Source organism: Tursiops truncatus, chromosome 4 (assembly GCF_011762595.2).
Source record: "Tursiops truncatus isolate mTurTru1 chromosome 4, mTurTru1.mat.Y, whole genome shotgun sequence".
In the NCBI taxonomy this organism is placed as follows: Eukaryota; Metazoa; Chordata; class Mammalia; order Artiodactyla; family Delphinidae; genus Tursiops; species Tursiops truncatus.
The window spans coordinates 140,352,766-140,373,041 of NC_047037.1; the positions used below are offsets into that span (position 1 = coordinate 140,352,766).

General features: G+C 51.0%; 1 protein-coding gene across 3 annotated transcripts in view; it reads right to left on the reverse strand.

Moving 5' to 3' along the window:
- The window catches only part of C2CD2 (C2 calcium dependent domain containing 2), a 63,012-nt gene that overhangs the window by 4,317 nt on the left and 38,419 nt on the right, over window positions 1–20,276 (reverse strand). For 2 of the 3 annotated variants that reach the window (XM_033856110.2, XM_033856112.2), the window contains exons 7-13: window positions 18,488–18,596; window positions 16,356–16,420; window positions 14,290–14,414; window positions 13,629–13,803; window positions 12,699–12,812; window positions 10,164–10,291; window positions 8,219–8,546 (exon numbers count right to left, since the gene is read on the reverse strand). In XM_033856110.2, coding sequence (XP_033712001.1) covers window positions 8,219–8,546; window positions 10,164–10,291; window positions 12,699–12,812; window positions 13,629–13,803; window positions 14,290–14,414; window positions 16,356–16,420; window positions 18,488–18,596 — 1,044 coding nt within the window. Of the gene's footprint in view, window positions 1–198; window positions 8,079–8,218; window positions 8,547–10,163; window positions 10,292–12,698; window positions 12,813–13,628; window positions 13,804–14,289; window positions 14,415–16,355; window positions 16,421–18,487; window positions 18,597–20,276 lie in introns of those variants that run through there. The other variant, XM_033856113.2, reaches the window with a different exon arrangement.

Sequence of the window (20,276 nt, forward strand, 5' to 3'; positions counted from 1 at the left end):
GCCTGAGCACAGCACAGGTGCTTCCAAGGCGCAGTGAGCAGGTAGGTCACTTGGAGTCCATTCCCAGGCAGGCATCTAGATCCCTGACTTTCAGAGACTCCCCATCACGAGGAGGGGTATAAACGGCAGAGTGCTTTGTGCCCCAGAAAGGACGCTCATGCTATTAAAACCAAATTAAGGACTCTGAGAACAATGGTATTCACTCTCTTAGGAAATTTAAGTAACATTTATTCTTTTGGGGAGGAAGATCTTTTACAACTTCAGATCCAGCACGTGTGTATCAGGCTAAGTCACATGAGATGTCTGTTACTTGACCACTTTAGACCTAAACCCCTCAATTTTGTTTGCTTCGACCTATCTGTATATGACGTCAAGTGGTGCAATATGAAATAGAAAAAAAATTAGCAGCGGCAATGATTTCCACGGCAATGGTTCCTTAAAGGTTAAATGCCAGCTAACATATCGATGGCCAGAGCCCACTAACCTGCTTCCATTTTCACAAGCTAGTTTCACATCCTATGAACAAGGCTCAGGGGGATCAGGGGGCCCTTCCAGCCAGGCTGGGAAACCCATGACCGCGTGCATGTTGGTGTTAGTGACTTTGAAAGAATGGCCTGACCATCTCAATAAGGAGCTTTACAGCTAATTTGGCAAAATCCATTCTTTTCACGACAGATACAAAGAATACTTCAACACCTACGACATACGCAGAAACCATCCTGGTTTATCCAGACGGGAGGCTGGAAGGCGTCACTTGCTTTTCTACGTGAAATGTATGGACAGTTGTGGAATCTGACTCAGCCTTGTCCACAGACCCTTGCATAATCAGCACTTACCTCGGGAAAACCAGCACGCCCGTGACTTTAAGAGGCCATTTACTGGACCTGAACTTAAGGATGCATGTCCCAGGGGAGATATATATATATATATGTAGAGCTGGTTCACTTTGCTGTACAGTAGAAACTAACACAACATTGCAAAGCAACTGTACTTCCATAAAAAAGTTTTTTAAAAAGAAATTTTCCAATTAACAATGAAGAAGAAAAAAAAGGATCGTGTCCTACTTGCTCTGCCTGGGTTAAGCAGCAGAACACAGCTCAAAGCTCCAGGAATGCGCCGAGTTTAACTTGGTCAAAGCTGTCCAAGAGATTTGTTTCTCATTTGCTCTTTGGGTCCAATCAACCTACTGCGAAGACTCACTCGGACATTTTCTACCATGGTCTAAAGCTGGAGGCGGTGTACGGGGGGCTGAGGAAGGCTGCAAAGGGATGAAGCAGAAGGGTGAGTATACAAGTGTCAGTGGCTTTAGGCTCAACGGGCTTCTCCTTGGGCCAGAAAGGTCTGTTCCGGGAGCCGTTCCAATCCCTGTAGGATGCAGCGTATCTCAAAAAACCACCGGGTAGGGTGTGTTACGGCAGGGGTCACCACCACCGACAGGGCTTGACTCTGGACTCTGGCCAGTCCCGGGGGCAGATGCAGTGATGCCCACCGGTCAGTTACCCAGCATATTGCAAGTCCCGGGGCCTCCCAGCCTGACCAGGTTACCTCAGATTGGGGGGGGGACCTAGGAGGTATTTCTGACCTCTAGGTACCTGCTTTGGGTTAAGCTTGGAGCCCCCAAATAGCACGTGAATGGGGGGCTGTCACATTGGAACAGAGGAGAGGAAGGAAGGTCTGATGGACCTACTCCGTTAACCTGGACCCTAATGCCACACCCCACCCCCATCTCCCCGGGGCAGGGGGCAGGGGATGGAAGTGTGGAGAGGGGAACAGACCAGTCCGTCCCCCAGGCCAGCTGCAGATCTAGGGATGTGGAAGCCCGGCAGAAAGAGGATCTCCCCTGGAAGGCTCCATCTGCAAAGCCCATGTCATACACGTCCCTGTGCTGAAATTCAGTCTGGGGTCTGGAGCCAAGGTCTGAGGTGTGAGCGGGGGTGGTGTCATGGGCTGGATCGTGTCCCTCCAGAATTCTTATTTTGGGGTCCGAACCCCAGCACCTCAGAACGTGACCTTGTTTGGAGATACAGTCACTAAAGAGGCAATTAAGTTACAGTGAGGTCATTAGGACAGGTGCTAACCCAGTATGACTACTGTCCTTATAGAAACGGGAAATTTGGACAGAGACACACAGGGAGACGCCATGTGACGATGAGGGCAGAGCTCAAGGTGATGCGTCTGCAAGCCTCGGAGTGACAACGATGGTTAACAAACCCTCAGAAGCTGGGGGAGAGCCTGGGACAGATTCTCCCTCGTAGCCTCAGGAGGAACCAGCTCTGCCACACCTTTATCGTGGACTTCCAGCCTCCAGAGCTCAGAGAGAAGAAATCTCTGTTGTTTAAACCACCCCATCTGCGGTACTTTGTTACAGCAGCCCCAGGAATCTAACACAGACAAGAAAGGGCAGGGGAGGATGTGACTTAAGATGAGCGTCCTGAAGCAGCGGCCACATCCTCCTGTTTATCCTCGGACCCTGGACGCCCCGTGTTAGATCAGGGCAGAGGGCAGATGCTACAGCCATATTCTCAGCCCCAAGACACGCTGGAGTCCGGCAGCAACCTGGAAAAACTCCAGACGTCCAGGTCCCAGCCCTGGGGAATCTGATGTGAGGGGTTCTTGGGAGACATCTGGACATCAGCATCTTTTAAAAAATCCCAGGTCTTTCTAACATGCAGCTGGGGCTGGAAACCATCCACCAAGGTCTGGTCAAACTGCCATCAGTACTTGGACACAGACTAAGGACACAGACGTCAGCACCGGGGACCAGACCAGAGGGCAGAAGGTAAGCAGGGCGTTCACTTTCTTCTACATAGTTTCCTGATGCCCCTTCACGTTTTAATATCTCAGGGCCATGCGGGACGGGGGATGGAGACATGGCAGCCTAGCCTGCAGGGCACAGCACCCGGTTCTGAAGGTCTGGCTTTGCACCCTGGATTGAGCGAGAAACCAGAACACAGGAACAGGCAAGGGGCAGCTGTGCTCAGAACTCCTTAAAAAGGGAGTCTGCACACTTCTGAGCGGTCGCTTTCTCTCGTTTAGATGACATTGCACCTGAAACGCCTGAACTTCAAATTCTCGTCACATTAACATAAAACAGCAAGGACTTGCGTCCTGGGAGCAGAGCTGGTAGAGGTGTGTTGGCCCTAACTGTTTAAACGGCCCTGCTGGCTGTGCTTTGTTTCAACAGCGTCCCCGCCCCAGCCAGCGCCATGTCGGCTGCGGACCTGTGCTGCCCCGACAGGCCTGCCACGCGGTGTTTCTGTTCTTGGTCCTTACGCCCACCCTCTGGAGCAGGTGTGCTGTGCTGTTAACTTTGCCTGTTCAGCGTCACCGCCTGAACCGGATGCTGTCATGTGTATCCTGGTGTGCTTCGTCCTGTGGTCACGTGCACGGCTCACCAGGTCCGCGTTTCCCCTAACTTGACACCACTTGTCATGGCTTCTGTGGGGGCGTCGGCTTCTTAGACAGAGGACAGTCATGTGAGGGTGGGGCCCCGGTTATGTCTCCCAGCCACCTGAGGGTGCTCTTATCTCTTGCTTACAAATAGGGAAGCAGAGACTCGGAGGGGTGACGTGCTCGCCCTACAAAGCCGTGCTCTCGAGCCTGGCTCTCCTGTGCTGCTAAGGATGGCATCTGAGCTGGAAGTGGCCAGTAGGCGTCTGGAGCGCCCGTCTGCGGGTGGCCGCTGGCGAAGCCTCTGGAGGGCAAGATGGATGCAGCTCCCAGAGGGATCGCAGAGCACAGCCCTGCTCTCTGGGAACGACTCTGACAGGCTTTCCAGAATGATGTAAATCTCCCGAGAGGCATGCTGACGGCCTGGGTAGGACAGAACATTCTAGCAACGTGAGCCCATCTCCAGGGTGCACAGACTAACTCGGCAAACATGAAATATAACCAGCACAAACAGAGGTTATTCCATTTTCATGACTAAATAAAAATGTTATCGTCCGTTTAAACTTGGCCAGTAAAGCACACGACCTTTGGGGTAAGTAATGCCGGAAGGACGTGGCCACAGGTGGGCTCAGCGGACGCTGATGTGGCCGCACCACAGGTGGGCGTGAGGTCGTAGCTCAGACGGGCCAGGGCCCCCTCGGCTGCTGGCAGGTGGCGCCGTAAGGCGCCGCTGTGACCAATGGACATCGGAGCTCGGTTTTCTGTGCCAGTTTGTCCCAGAACGCCCAGTGACTCCATCCCAGTACTGAGCTGAGTGCCGCAGGGCAAGGCTCCTGGTCGATGTGGTCCAGATCTCCCTCAGTGCCTGAGCTCTAGGAGATAACCCGGAGTGAGGTGGGAGGGCTTCATCCAATCACTGAATGCCTGAGAACAAAAAGGAAGGTTCCCGGGGCAGAGATTCTGCCCCAAGACTGCGGCGCCAGCTCCTGCCTGCCCTGCAGATTTCAGACTCATCAACACGAACCGGTTCCTTGAAATACAGAACCTATTGGTTCTGCTTCCCTGGAGAACCCTGGCCGAGAGAAGAACTCCAGTTTGGTATGTCACAGTTGACTCTGGGCCCACAGAATCTGTCACCCTTTGCTGAAAGGGAAATTCACATCAATGGGGCAAGGCCGCTGGGGCCGTTTGGGTTTAATAAGCCCACCTCCTTCACTCTGGGCTACCTCATCCGCACAACAAGAAGCAAGACGCAGGCCTCACTCCCAATCTTAAAGATGCCTGAAGGTAAGATCTGGAAACAGGTTATGTGAAATTTCAGGCAAAGAACCAAAATCTTAGATGGGACAGGGAAGAAAACAAATCTTTCCCGGGTTCTAAAAACAATCATAAGACTAAAGGTTAATACAAAGACATCATAAGGCTAAGGTATAAACAGATATATGAAGGAATTAAAAATAATTATTCTAAATTATAGCTTTAATGTTGCAAACATTCCCAAATTTATTCCCACTCGTCTCAGTTCAACAGACGTAAATTGCTCATTGAAGAATGCATCTTAACATCTTATAGGTAGGAAAACAGTGACCAAAAGCAACCTTATAAATTATAGTTTGCTGCCCAAAGAACAGCTTTAGATTACAAGGGGAACCACGGAAGGCCCAGTTACAGAAGTGACGACTTTTTAGCACCAAGGACGATTAAGGGAGTCGGTCTGTCTGAATTTCTTGGCGAGGTGGTTTTGTCACGTCAGCTAACACAGGGATGCCTTCCCCTGAGATGATGACCCTCTACTACCAGACCAGGGCACTTTGAAGGAGGAAGATGGGAAAACTGGCACCCGGGGACGGTCCAAGTGGAAAGCGATGGGCGGGAAAAGGAAGAGGGGGAGGGGTGAACTTCCGGCTTAGTTACGATATGTGCTCTTCTCATAGCAAGGCTATACTTAATTAAAAATATATATATATATAAAACAAAAATAACTTACTGTGTAGGCAATTAATTCTGGTTGGCATAGCGATCCTCTTAAGTTAAAGGGCATGAGCAGGGATGGAGAGAAGGAAGAGGTGAAAAGAAAAGTTTGCAACAGCAAAATCAGAACGAGAGACGTAAGAGTTTGAAGCATTTGCGTTATACACAACATGGGACGTTACTGCGCAGTTTGCTTGGAGAGGTTTGTTTTTTCCTTTTTAATATTTTTCAGAGTCTCCACCAATGCTTCTGTTCTTACTTGTGGTAAAATACACATAACATAAAATGCACCATCGTAGCCGGTTCTAAGTGTAGAGTTCGGTTGTATTAAGTACATTCACGTATTTGTACCAGCACATCAATGCTTTGTTAAGCTAAAAATGAAACCAAATTTGAGGAATGCATTTCCTGTCCCGGCTGCATCATGACCACACGTACATTTCCAATCAGCAGGGTTCCAGGGGAATTCTAAATTGGCAGTCTTGGAAAGCTAGAGCCAACTCCTTCCTATGACAGGGGATGCAGGTGGTTCTTGAACTGAAAAATAGGCTTCAGTTTACAAAGGAGAGAAAACTCCACAGAGCTGCCCCCTAGATCACCAGTTTGGAAGAAATTCTGGTGGAAAAGGAAAACTATTTGGTACCCATAAAGCGTAATCATCTAAGGTTCTGACAGTATCTCGTAGAGATGCCGAGTGCAAATCTCTCAGGAAACAATGGAATGAAAAGCAATTTTTAAAACGCTGCCCAGTGTGTCCCTTTAAAAGCTCCCGGGTCTGTGCAGCGCTAAGAGTGAGGTGCATGACCGCTGGCTCAGCGTCCGTGCCCGGCCCCAGCTGCCAGGCCTCAGGGTGGAGCAAAAGGCACACCTGCCGGCACCAGGTCCCCAAGAGTGAGGGTGTCATCCACCTGGCCGGTGACGGGAGAGGAGCGGGGTGGCCAGGACACAGCAAGGACGGAAACCCAAGGGAAAGAGCTCCCCGGAAGGGACAGCAGAGGGAGGGAGGGGGGCAGGGCAGGAGGGATGGGATGAAGGAGCAGCGGTCTCCGAACGGGCCCGGGGTGGTGAGGCTCGGCCTTCCAGAATGAACGGACGGCGGGCGGGAGGGGGGGCGGGTTCTGTGAGAAGAGGAGGTGGCCTGCTGGTCCATCAGGTCACAGACAGGGCACCCCACCTGCACTCCACCCTGCCCAGCGCCCACCTGCCTTCCTCAGGTCCAGGGGAGCCCCCTTGGGCTGCTCTGGCCCTAAGACAAAGCCCAGGCCGGGGGCACGTGCCGGGCTGTGTACCAGCGGCCGGGCCACCTTTTCCAGAACAGAAGCCAGGGAGCCACCACAGAGGGCGGTGCTCACTGCCGTGCTGCTCCCGGCCCCCCGACAGGGTCCTCGGGATGAGGGGCCAAGCCCGGGAGGCAGGCAGATAGAGCCCGATCTCCATCGCAGGGTCTGGAAATCACACCCAGGAACCTGCTTCTTCCTCTCTCTCCGCCTCTTCCTTGGCCTCCACCCCGCCTGTCCCGCTCTGCTCCGGCGAGGGGTGGGTCATGGGGGAGCCCAAGAAGCGAACGGGAAAGAGGAGGGCCAGGCAGGCTGCCGACCTTCCCCGGCGGGGCTCTCGGCTCGGCCCTGGGGACGCTGGGGCCACGGGATGCTGTGGTGGGGTGCTGAGCGCCACCTCTGGCCTCCACCCACCGGAACCCCCAGCACCCTCTGCCCCCAGCTGTGCCAACTGAAACGGTCTCCAGCCATGGCCGGTGCCCCCCGGGGAGGGGGCACGATCACCCCACGTAGGAACCCCTGGTCCGTGGCACCAAGAACAGAGCAGCTCCCCAAGGCTCCCGACCCGAGTGGCCGAGACTCCTAATGTCCACACTCGCGGGGGAGCCGGGACCTGGTGCAGAGCTGCACCCAGGACGGCTGGTTTGGTTCCGGCCCCTGCCTGGGCTCTCCCGGCCTGTCCTCCGCACGGGGCTCTCCTATTACCGCCTGGCCGGTGGGGCTCTCGGGGAGGTGGGCGCACGTGGTGGGCACATCCCCATTTAGAGAGGAGGGAGCTGAGACTCAGTGAGTCTTGAAGCCTCATATCCAGAACTGGCCCAAGCCTCTGGACTACATTCCCTCGGCAAGTATCTTCAGGTCACCATCGTGCCAAAGCGCCGTCTGGGGAAACTGCACGCGTTGAAGACACTTACAGATTTACAGCACTGATTAGCGCTAACGGGAAACGGTCGCTTATTCCAATGCAGTGATTCGCTCACCACTGCACACATACTAAGTTAATGGCTAATTTTCTAGGGAGCTCCTCTCCCCGTGGACCCTGTCAGGGTCGAGTGGGGAAGTCTGGTTTGCTTTCCGTTGGGCGGGGGGAGTCTGAGAGGCACACAAGGGGAGGGGTGCCCATCTCCGCAGCTGAGGGAAGCCCAGTCTCTGCCCGGCTGGTCTCTTTGGCTCAATCGTGGTACCTGGCTCTTGGTGACCCCTCTCAATGCTCTGGATACTTCTACTCCTGCGGGGAGGAGTGCCCAGACAGAGGAAGGGGCGCTTCTAGCCATGAACACGAGTTGCCTCCACAAATGAAGCGAGACGACCCGGCCGCTCACACTGGGAAGGATTCTGAATGCAGCCCGCACCCCCTGCCCCTGCCCACGGGCTCTAAATGGGCTCGGATGTTCAGCGCAGGTGTTTCTGCAGGTGTAGGGGCGCTGAGCGTGGGGTGCCCTTGTAGAGGAGAAGGGAAGGAAAGCAGCGGGTGAGAACTTGCTTAGCTTGGAACTAGTAGGAGAGCAAAGCCGTGGGGCGGGGGGGAGCGGTGGGGAGTGAGGAGGGGTGGGCAGGGCGGGCACGGGAGGGGCTGGTACCTTTACGCTTCTGGGAAGTGCCCGGCTCCAGCTCAGACACACTCAGGGAGTGCTCCGACAGCTCATCCCCAGCGGGGTCCCGCGGGGCCGGGCCACCCCACGCGCCGGCCCCGGCCGGTGGCTCCTCTTCCAAGTCCCAGGAATCCAGCTCAGTCTCCTGGGGCTCCAGGGCCAGCCGGGCCCCTGCGGGGGTCTCCTTCCCCTCCTCGGGTGGGGCAGGGGCCACGGCCGCCCCTGGCTGGTCCGGGGCACCCTTCTGGCAGGTGCTGTCCATGGAGGCTGCGTAGTCCAGCATCAGGGAGGCGTCGTTGTCCTGAGATAGTGAGGTCTACCCGGGGGGTGAGAGACAAAGTCAGGGTGAGGAAGATGCCAAGGATACTTGGAAGAAGCAGCGGGCGAGGAGAAGCCTCAGCAGCCCTGTCCAAACATCCTGGCTGGCGGTTTCAGCGTCAGAAGGCACCCCGGCCCTCCAAGGAGGCAGGTAAGGGAAGCATGGGCTGAAACGCAGTGGACGAAGGTCTCCTGTGGCAGAGGGTCGGCCCGAGGTCGCAGGCTGGGGGGGTCTGGGGGAAGAGCATCCTTCCTACGTACGGGCTGGCAGACAGGGTGACAGAGGATGTGAGCTCCGGGGTGCCAGATTCGATTTATCTTTAACCTTTGTTCCTACAGCACTTTTGTGTTTCCTGCAAGGAGGAACTGACCGCTATGCACTTTGTATCCTAAGAGTTATATTTATACGTAAAGGAGATGTAGGTGCTTGGGGGTGGGAAAGTGGTTCGCTGGAGGGCAGGAAAGTGGCTGCAGGGACATGGCGGTGGGGGGGGGGGGCGGGTACCTGGGGGCCGGTCTGCTGTTCCTGATCTGCGTGGCAGTTGCACAGGAGAGTCTGCTAAGTGATAGGTGACAACTGCCCTTTTCTGAGCCAAGTCAGAAGTGCCCACTGACTCAGTTTGGGAGAATTTTGTCATCAGCAAAGATATTAACTGCAGTCGGTTGGATGGACTAAATGATCTAGAATAAAATCTCAGAGAAGGCACAGAGGAGGAGACGGTCACGAGCCTTGCCCTTATTTCACTCATTTATTTATTCATCCTAAAGAAAAGCGCCATCCAGGCGCTTCCAGGGACGCCATCGCCCCCTGCTGGCTGCCTCTGGAAGCGCACGCAGGTAAGCCCAGAGACTCACCCGGCCCCTGGACACTAAGGCCACATTGGTGACTCACCTCTGGCGCCTCCCAGGACCTGTTCTGGCTCCTCGCCCAGTAGCCAAGGGGTCAACTGTCATCATGCCCTCCCGCCCCACCCTCTCATGCCCTCAAAGTATCAACCCACCCTCCGTGTCCAAAAATTCATCTTCCTCATCCTCTCCCAGCTACCCAATGTCCCACCGACCCCTCCATTGCTCACATTCTCCTTGCTTGTTCTGAAACGTTAAAAAGGGTAAGGGACTGTAATGTGGGCCCTTGCCTGCCCGGCGTCCGCCAGGGACGCCTCGCACCCGCCAGCTGCTCTGGACAAAGGTCACAGAGCAGGAGAAGGAAGCAATGGGGCTCAGGATAAGTTTTAAAACAAGCTTCGTTTCTCTGATCGCGAAAGGCATACACATTCACTGCAGAATGCAAACGGTTTGGAAACGTGTAATGTGTGAAGTGAAAGTTCCCCAGGATGGGGCAGCCACGAGGGTGGAGGTTCTGCCCCAAAGGGGAGTTGACATCACGCTGGTCTTTTCTCTTTCAATAAGTTTTCTTCACATGATTGACCAACCTCTCGACAACCAAAGCATCCCCGGTCAGAAACTTTCAAGTTTCCTTCCTCAGCAGGATAAGCTGCGTCACGAATGACCCCTCGTGGGTGAGGGAATGTAAGCTGACATTTGGGGGTGGAGCTCGCCGGAGCTGATCACGGGCTGGGGACGGGCTGACGCGGGGCGAGTGGCAGAGGCTCACCTTGGAGACCCCAGATATGACGATCGTGCTCTTCTTCCGCGGGGATTTGAGCTTCAGCTTCGAGGACTCGCTGAGCTGTCGGATGGCGACTTCGGCCACCGGGTCGGCACCGCTCAGCACCAGTAGCTCTGCCGGAGGAAAAGCGGGCGTGAAGCACGTTAACGAAATCTGAAGCTTTGGCAGGAACTTCTGCAGCGACAGATTTGGTCCTTAAGCAGGGGTGGCAAATATTTTCTGTAAAGGGCCAGACAGTGACTTCGTGGGCAGCCGGCCCGTCACAAGTACTGCAAGCTGACTTGGAAGCTAGGAAGCAGAGGCCGGATGTCAAAGTGTCCACGGCTGGGTTCTGGGGAAACTTCATGAGCAGGACAGGTGACGCCCCTGGGTCTGGAGCTGATGCTCTGTGGTTACACACACTCACCGAGGTGTACGCTTCAAATCACGCACTTTAATGAATGTAAATATGCCTCGATTGAGGTGAAAAACAGAAACCTCTGAGCTTTGGGGAGACTGTGAACTTTGAAAGGCAACGCAGCTACTCCCTGGCCCTCCCAGGAGTGGTTGAACACAAAAACTAGTGTTCAGGGTGACCGAGGGCTGGTTCACAGAAGCTGCTTCTTCCCAGGGTTAATTCCACACCCGGGCCAACATCCGGGGAGGGCTTACACGGACCTGTGCCCTGCAAGGAGCTCCGTGCACATCATTTCAGGTAATTAACCGCAAGCCCTCTGCGGGAGGTGCCTTTCAGTTTCCATTTGAGAAATGGGGCAGGTAGGAAACAGCCAGGTGGGCGGCGGAGCTGAGATGCCCCGCCAGGTCTCTCCCACGCAGAGCTGCTGCTGGAACTCACACTAAGGTGTCTGCTGCAGCAGGAAGATGGAAAGGACAATGGGATTAAGGGGCAGGATGTTACCAGGAACTTTTTCTCAGTCTGGCCTCGACCCGCTGACAACAGATGCTACATTTTGTGTGTGTGTGTGTGTGTGTGTGTGTATTTTAATGACTTAAAACATACATTGATATCCCACAAAAGGAAGATCAACTTTTTTTGGTCAACATATACACATAAAACTTTATGATAACTTTCAGTTAAACAACAAAAAAATTTATGATATCAACTCAAAGTAGTAAAGGAATTTTAATTCCTGAGAATGTTTTTTACAGAAAAAGATTTCTCAACTTAGAACTTCCTAGAAAATGTCTAGGTCAATGCTAGGAGGGTTTAGAAAGGCCCTTAAGAGAAGGCCAGCCCAGCATCTTTCTCGGAAGTAGAGGTGGATTTGGTTTCAAGAAACTAGGCCTGTTGGAAGTGATAAAATGGAAGAAATCCTTTAGGAATCACTGGATGTAAGATACTATTAAAATCTCTCTAAAAACACAGACGCTACATTTCCCAAGGCAGTGGCGAGGGACCAAGCGGCTGAGAACTCTGTGGCCGCCGACCCCGGGGGGAAGAGCGGGATGTGGTGAGGACGCCTGGGGAGAGGGCTGCGCTGTGAGTCCCAGGCCGTGGGACACCCGTCGGGGGGGCGCGGAGCCCAGAGCTTCTGTCCCTCGTCGGCGAGCCCGTCCAGGTGCCAGCTGTGCCTGAGGAAGCTTGCAGGGCTCCTGGCTGCACGGTGCGGGCTGCCAGCACCCACAGACCAGAGGGGCAGCCACAGCAGGGATGTCAGCCCGCGGGGAAGGTGCCCCCGTGGTACAAAGCAGAGCTGAGACAGGGCCCCCAGGAGCGGCCAGTGAGGGGCACTGCTTCTGTCTAGGATTTTGCAGCTGGGGGGCCCTGCAGCTTCCAAACAACCAGGGAAGCTCCCCCAGGGAAAGAGGCAGTTTTCCACTTCCGCCAGGTTCGGAGAACACACGGCCATCCCAAGACAGCAGGCATCACGTGAGAGCTGCCTGCCCACTGCCTATCCCTCCCTGTCCTGTCCTTGACGTTGGCAGGGTCAGAAACAGGACTCAGTGGACGGCGGTGGGGAGAAGCTGCCCACCCAGCCCTTCTCAGACTGCAGGTCACACGTGAGCGAAGGGAGAAAATTTAACCCCCAAATTTAGATGATGCTCTGATTCCAAGAGACAGTGACACAGGCGACCATAAAAGTGGGATATCTGCATTCAGAGTTCCAGGGGAGACTAACCCTATTAAACAGGTTTCAGGGGACAGTGGGGGAAAAAACAAAGTTGCCTTTATGATTATGGCCCCCGAGTCCTGCTTATTTTATGACATCCGCGGAACTAGTACGTTGAATAAGAGAAAAAATAACATTCAGAAATTTGACACAGTGAGGCACAGCTGGCTTTTTGCGCTTCCTTTGTTCAAGTGTTCCCTAAGACTTAAGGCAGGGATGCCCACGCCACACCTGGTCTTCCGTCGACTTCCATTTCCCTTCTCTCCTTCTAGATAGTTCCTCACTTACTTTATTAAAACACCTCTCCCCAAACTCTACAAAGGAAAAGCGTCCTTCTCACCAGATGCGGGGCTCGAGGGCAGAGCCTGAAGGAGCTGAGCAGGGACCATCTCGAGTGGCCTTGCGTTACCTGTATCTGAGGAAGAGAACATCTTGCTGACGGGGGCGCCGTGGCAGGAGATGGCCTGGATGGAGATGTCCTTCTCGATGACCTTCACCTTCACAGGTGTCCTCAGGGGAGATTCTGCCCGGGAGACATCCTGATTACAACAGCCCTCCGAAAGCTGTCTGACTCTTACAGTTACCGGGAAGTGAAATCACACCTCACTTCAACTCTACATGCAGTTGGAAAAGGTAAGAGGCAAACCCTAAGATATTTTTAACAACCTCTCTGATTCTTTTTTTGGGGAGGGGAGGAATGCCCAAAAGGGGCATTGGAAGCCCAGGTTTAAATAAAATTTCAGAAACCTTTTGATTAAATTGGAATCTCACTTTCTGTTTTGCATTCAAGAACAGTGCCAGGTGATTTATTCTGGGATGATAATACTCTTGTACAGGCAGGAACACATTATAAATTAAAAAAAATAATAAATCATACACTTATACAGAAGTTGTCTCCAGGGCGGTGGCCATGGGGACAGGTACAGAATTCGGCTAGATGTAAAATGACTGCACGTCAAGCCTTCGAATGAATGGCTTTTACCATAAGAAACTCTATGCTGGCCGCTCACATCTAATGTTTCAAGATAGTGTGCTGTCCCCACGTAAACCTCATGGAGTACTTAATGGAACGGGATATTTCATCTAGTACCTAGATTTTACCTTCAGAATTCACTACAGGTTTGAACCTTGCTTTGGCTTGTCATGTGTCTGACAAGATAGAAAGATAATTGTCTGAAAAAAATAAAAGCTATGCAGAAGCCTTGCCAATTCCCTTTATTCCCGTACCAGGACATTTTCTTACAGATAACCCTGCAGCCTACAGCGCTCTGCAGTTTATAGAGGCAAGACATTTACAGGGGAGGCGTGACTTCAGAGTTTCTGCGGGGAGGAAACTCACCGGAGCTCAGCGGGGACGCCCTCCCTGCATCGAAGCGAGGCTTGGTTTTCACGGCAGTGACAGTAGTGACCACGGTCCCGCACGGCATCACCGTGCGGTCTTTTTCTATCTTTGCAGCAGGAACAGATGGAGGCAGTTGCCAGGATTTCGCCTCACCGGGTTCTATGTAAGAAAACTGCAGAGAGGGCTGGTTACCTGCTTCGTAGTCAGCGCAGACGGACACCCCGCCACGGCGCGCTGCCTGCCTTTGCGATAACCTCTGATGTCTTTAGCTGTCGCTTAGTATCATAAGTAACTTATAATTAACCGATTTCCCCGGAACTGACACAGGATGATGAGACCCGGGCTCAAACCCAGCCACTCAGCACACAATGATGGGAACAAAAGCTGGAGAACCAAACGAAATAAAAGAGCCCTTTATGGGCTAGGCCTGCGTGAAAGGGCATCACGGAAAGTTACGTCAGGTAGACAGTGCAACGCAACCCTGGGCAGGAAGCAGCCCATTCATGTCTAGAAACGCCTGGGAGGAAACATCAGGTCTCGGACAAGCTTCTTGCTTTACGTTGAAGCGAGAGCAAGACCCTGACAGACATAAATGAAGAGGTCCCTTTTCTCGAGTGGGTTGAGCTGGGCCTGGGCATCGTAGAGAATGACGTCATACCTCTGCAGTGACCGAACCCAATGCTGAGCTGCCTGAGGAGGACCCGCTGGTCAGCGTAAAGCTCTGTGGCCCAGAAGGCTGCTTCTTGAACAAATCCAAGGGGACGGTCGTCATCGCCAACAGAGCTAAAGAGACAGGGGACAAACGGGGAACATCGGGGGTGTCTCCATGGGGTTCCACAGGAACAGGATGCCCCCGAGCGGCTGCAACCAGAACCAACTCTGGACACACACCCCGCTCACTGGGAGAGGCTCCCGTTTCAGAAAGTTTTAGAAAAGTCAAGGTCATAAAAGACAAAGGAAGGCTGTGGAACTGTTCCAGACCAAGGGAGGCTACAGATGTGACCATCAAGAGGCAGTATCTGATCCTACACAGGACGGGGAAATACTGCCAGGAAGGACCTCAGGGGCTTGGCTGACGGAAACTGGAATCTGGGCAGTAAAGAAGTGGACCAGTGTAACTCAGGAAGCTGATAACTTGCTGTGGACAAATAATATCCCTACTCTTAGGAAATACGCACTAAAGAATTGAGGGTAAAGGGCCAGGATGCCCGAAACTTACACTCACGTGGTTCACACATTTACCCTCGGGTGTGTGTGTGTGTGTGTGTGTGTGTGTGTGTGTGTGTGTGTGGACAGACAGAGAGAGCAAAGTGAGAGCAACCAGCAATTGTGAGTACAAATAATAAAGGAAATGGGGCAAGATGTTAAAAATATATGAGCCTGAGGAAAGGTTATATGGTTGTTGTTTGTTCTGGGTTTTGTGTTTTTTTTTTAAGTTTGAAATTTCATAGATCCCATCAGGCTGGACTGGAATGAAATTCCAATGGAGCCAACAGGGGTGGTGCCCCAGGAATGGATTAGGAAAACAGTGGTTCCGCCCCGTGTTCAGACCACACGCCCTCTCTTGGAATGTCAGTTCTTATCTCAGGGGCATCTGAGTTATCTCTAGACTACAGAACCAGGGAAACTGCCTCAAAAATCCTTGCCACTACCTAGGAGCTTGAATTGTTTTTCCTATGCCTTTGTAACTTTAGGAGGTAACCAGATGGCTAGGTTTCACAGCAGAATAAGCCAGGGAAGGGTCACCTTTCCCAATTCTGGTACGTTCATAGGGATTCCTAAAAACCTAATAAATACTGAAACTACTGATTTACACACATACACACCAGGTCCACGCTCACTAGTGATTTTTACCTCTATTTGTTGCTGACTTGTATCTAAAGCATGTGTCCAAGTTAAGCTGCTATGGCTTATTCTACAAGGAAGAGTCAGCTGTAATTCATGGAGACAGAGCGCAGAAGGGTGGGGGCCAGGGGCTGGGGGAGGGGCCTGGGGAGCGAGTGTCTGATGGGGACAGAGTTTGGGTTTTGTAAGGTGAATTCTGGAGATGCACGGCGGTGATGGTTGCACAACCAGGAGAATTCACTTAATACCACTGAATTCTACACTCAGAAGTTGCTAAGACGGTAACTTTTAAGTTATATGTATCAACACAATTAAAAACTGAAGGAAAAAAAAAAAGTAAAAGGGGGCTTCCCTGGTGGCGCAGTGGTTGAGAGTCCGCCTGCCGACGCAGGGGACGCAGGTTCATGCCCCGGTCCGGGAAGATCCCACATGCCGCGGAGCGGCTGGGCCCGTGAGCCATGGCCGCTGAGCCTGCGCGTCCGGAGCCTGTGCTCCGCAATGGGAGAGGCTACAACAGTGAGAGGCCCGCGTACCGGAAAAAAAAAAAAAAAAAAAGAAGTAAAAGGTCTATTAAGGCTAAGAGGGTTGAGAACTTCTCTAAGCCAAGAACTGCTGAATAAAAGATTTTTGATATTCGTTTAAAAAAAAAAAAGAAAAAGAAAAGAACCAGTTGAATATACTCTTTCCCAAAACATTTGACCTTGCTAATAACAGAATGGACTTCCGACCAAACATTCCCTTAGGAAGACCTGGAGTGGCTTAGGGGGAGGGGCCGAGGCTCTGCTGGGTCTCCCACCCTCCCCACCCCAAGGCCCTGGTCAGGGCCGCTGGATGACCCTCCCAGAGAGCAGGGTCTCCGTCTGCCTGCTGACCACCCACCTTCTGAGGATCGCCCATCCTCTGAAATCTGCAGGTGCAACTCCCTCGACTTGGCATTCAGCTCACTGTGGAAAGGAAGAAGGGCCATGAATCCTTAAAAATACTTTACTGTTTTCTTGAAATAGTATTTTTTTTTTCCTGATGATAGAAAGGAATGCAAATCACCATCAATATTTAAGAAACAAAAAGATATATAACCAAAATACAAAGATTATCTGCAACTTCACCATCCAGAAATAGTTACTGTTAATATTTGGTGACTGGTCTCCTAGGGTAATCCAATGGGACTTTCTGAATCATGGTGGAAAGGTTCTGTAGAGATGCTATCAAATTCGGTGGCCACTAGCCACATACAGCTATTCAGAACTTGAAATGAGGCCAGTGCAAACTGAGGAACTGGGTTTAATTTTGTTTGCTTTTAATTAATTGAAATTTAAAGAGCTACATGTGGCTAGTAGGTACTGTATTGAAAGATATAGCCATATAATTGTCTGAAAACAAATATAGAACATAACATACCTCTCTCCTCCTTTGTAACCTATTTTTTTCACTTATGATATCATGGACATCTTTCCACGTCAATAACTACAGAGCAACATCCTTTTTCATAGGTGTCTAGTATTCCACGCTCTGGCCTTAAGAGATTTTATTCAGCCAGTTCCTTAATAACCAACCCTTAATAATGGGTTGTTTCCAATATTTTGTAATTATAAACAAGCTGAGATAAATATCCTCATACATATATCTTTGCACACACTGTGTGATTATTTCCTTAGGAAAAGAGCAACTGTCAATCAAAAGGTACGTGCATGTAAGAGATTTTCTTTTTTTATACATATTGATGGCCTCCAGAATGATTATTCTAATACATACAGTGTTTCCACTGGCTTTTCTCACTTTTTCTTTACCAACCTATAAGGCGAAAAACAATCTCTTTTGTTTAAGTTTGCATTACTTTAGCTATTACTGAGATTGAACATCTCTTCAGATGTTTCTGGCTATCTACGGCTCTTACTTTTGCTTTTCTAGTACAGAAGTTTTGCCCAGTTTTCTAAGAGAGTGCTCATATTTTCATTAATAATTTATAAAGGCTCTTTATATTATACATGGGACACCTTCTTCCATTACTTTTTCTAATTATGGTTTACGCACCAGAAAGGGATTGATTTCTGTATTTTTGTACTCAGCTACTTTACTGAAATATTATTTACATTAGTTTTTATAATATTATTATTTCTACCCTATATTCATCATTTCTAATAGCTTCAATTGATTTTCTGCAGTAGTCTAAAGATGCAATAATATTATCTCCAAGTAATGATTAGTTTTGCCTCTTACTTGTGTACTATTTCTTTTTCTTATCTAATTGCATTAACTAGTACTTCTAGAACAAAACAGTTGGTATCCTTCTCTTGACTTTAGTGGGACTGTTCCTACTACTTATCACTTACAGTGATTTTTTGTTTTTAATCATATGAAAAAAGTGACCATAAATCTTGTTCTAATTAAGTTTTAAAAATTAGAAATGGTTATTAAATGTCACTGAATATCTTTTGGGCATACAGAGAAATAATAAGTTTGTTTTCTCCCTTGATCTAGTGACACAGTGGATTTCATTAATAGATCTCGTCACATTAAACCATCCTTGCATTTCTGGTATGAACTCAGTCGGTCTTGGTGTATTATTTTTAATGTGCTACTGGATTCTATTTGATAATACATTAGTCAGAATTCCTACATCATAATTTGTAAGTGGTCTACAATTTTCCTTTTTTTCCATTCTCTTTGTCAGATTTTGGTATCAGTTGGAAGTTTCCTGCCATTCTGCTCTGGAAGGTGTGTGTTTCTAAAGCAAGTGGAAGGCCCAACGACAGATCTCTCGTCACAGCAGGGCGTGGGTACGTAGGTGCGGAGTGAATCGATACTAAGAGCTGCCTTCAAAAGAAATCCGTGTCTGACTTACAGCTTCCTCAGATGCTTAATGTACTTCTTTTTAATTTTTTATATTTTCTTTTTTCCTCCCTCCCTCCCTCCCTTCCTCCCTTCTTTTGTATGAACAGTGCTGCAGAACGGTTTTAGAATTTGGCAGTCTTGAGTAGGTGTGGCCATGGAAACCCGGGCCCCTTACGCACAAGGTGAATTCTTCTTCCCAGGTGAGGGTGGTAGTGTTTCTCGAGAGGGTGCTGGAGAACTTCTGGATGGGATCATTCAGCTGAACTACACATACTGGGTTAATGTTGCCTGTAATCAAACAGAGGGGCACCATATTGGCTTCTATTTTTGTTTTCTAGTTGCATTAAGACATTTTGCATCTAAAAGAAAGGCCGAGTTAAATGTCTGGTCTTGGCTCACTGGACCTGTGGCTCAGAGGGTCCAGTGTTCCTTTCATTTGCCATTTACAAACTCTCAAAGCACCTCATCTGGGGATACTCACTGGATGTCCACAGCCCCGGGCTGCCCTAAGTGCCCCTGCTCCCCCCTCGGTTCTGACTGTGGGCACAGCTCTCTGGTGAGGGCCCTCCCTGGGGGCAACATTACTCCAGCAGAGATGTGGGCCTCACTTTGGACAAAACTAACAGCTTGGAAAAGGAAGGGCATCTGGGGTAACTGCTAAATCTGGGGATACCTCCCAGAGAACCCATTTCCCTCTTACAAAGATGTAGGTTTGTTATTTTTGCTTTTGTTTTTTTTGTGGTACGCGGGCCTCTCACTGTTGTGGCCTCTTCCGTTGCGGAGCAACAGGCTCCGGACGCGCAGGCTCAGCGGCCATGGCTCATGGGCCCAGCCGCTCCGTGGCATGTGGGATCTTCCCGGACCTGGGCACGAACCCATGTCTCTCACATCGGCAGGCAGACTCCCAACCACTGCGCCACCAGGGAAGCCCAGAGGTAGGTTTTTATACCTAACTCAGCTCAGTCAAAACTTTTGGAGGTATTTGATCCAGATAACAGGACATTTCACTAGTGAACAGTTGTGTCTGCTTCGAGGCAATGCTTGCCCTATGGCAGAAAGCCGTGAATATACTGTGTAATCAATAATCAACGGTAGGGCTTCCCTGGTGGCGCAGTGGTTGAGAGTCCGCCTGCCGATGCAGGGGACACGGGTTTGTGTCCCGGTCCGGGAAGATCCCACATGCGGCGGAGCAGCTAGGCCCATGAGCCATGGCCGCTGAGCCTGCGCGTCTGGAGCCTGTGCTCCGCAACGCGAGAGGCCACAGCAGTGAGAGGCCCGCGTACTGCAAAAAAAAAAAAAAAAAAAAAAAAAAATTGAACGGTAAAGGACTGGAATATGTTGGCCCTTTACCGTGTACCAGGTGGTGTTCGGTGTTCTACACACATCATCTTACTAATCACCACAGTCACTTTCAAGGAGAGATTCTGACTCAGATGGGGACCTGCTGGCAGAGGTTAGAAATTGGGACCCCGACCTTGGCCGACTGGGTCCCGGGAGCCCCTCCCGGCTGCTAAGCGGTGTGGCCTCAGGGGGCAAGGTGTGAGTTACCAAAACACCACCCATACCCAGCTTCATTCACAGAGTTTCTAGGTAGTTCAGTGTGTCCTACCTGCACTTCTGGAACAGGAGGAAACTCCCCACAAATAAATATAAGTAACCCCGATGTTCTCAGACAATACAAAGAACTCATCGCTACTCTTAGCAAAAACCACACCACAGTGGAAAGATGTGTCCGGTCCCAGGCTACTAGGCATCCGGGGTCTCAGCACTGACTCAGAATCACCGAAAAGGAATCACCCATTCTGCAACGTTTCTGTCTTGTCTCCATAGGAGCCTCTCTGGGCAACACAGGGCTCCCGGTGGGCCCAAAGCCTTCCGGACACCCATAATCCCCCCATGTGGCACCCCCCTTCTACAGGAGGAAGCAAAGGCCACGGACAACCCACAAGGCACCTCCTCCGCTCTGCT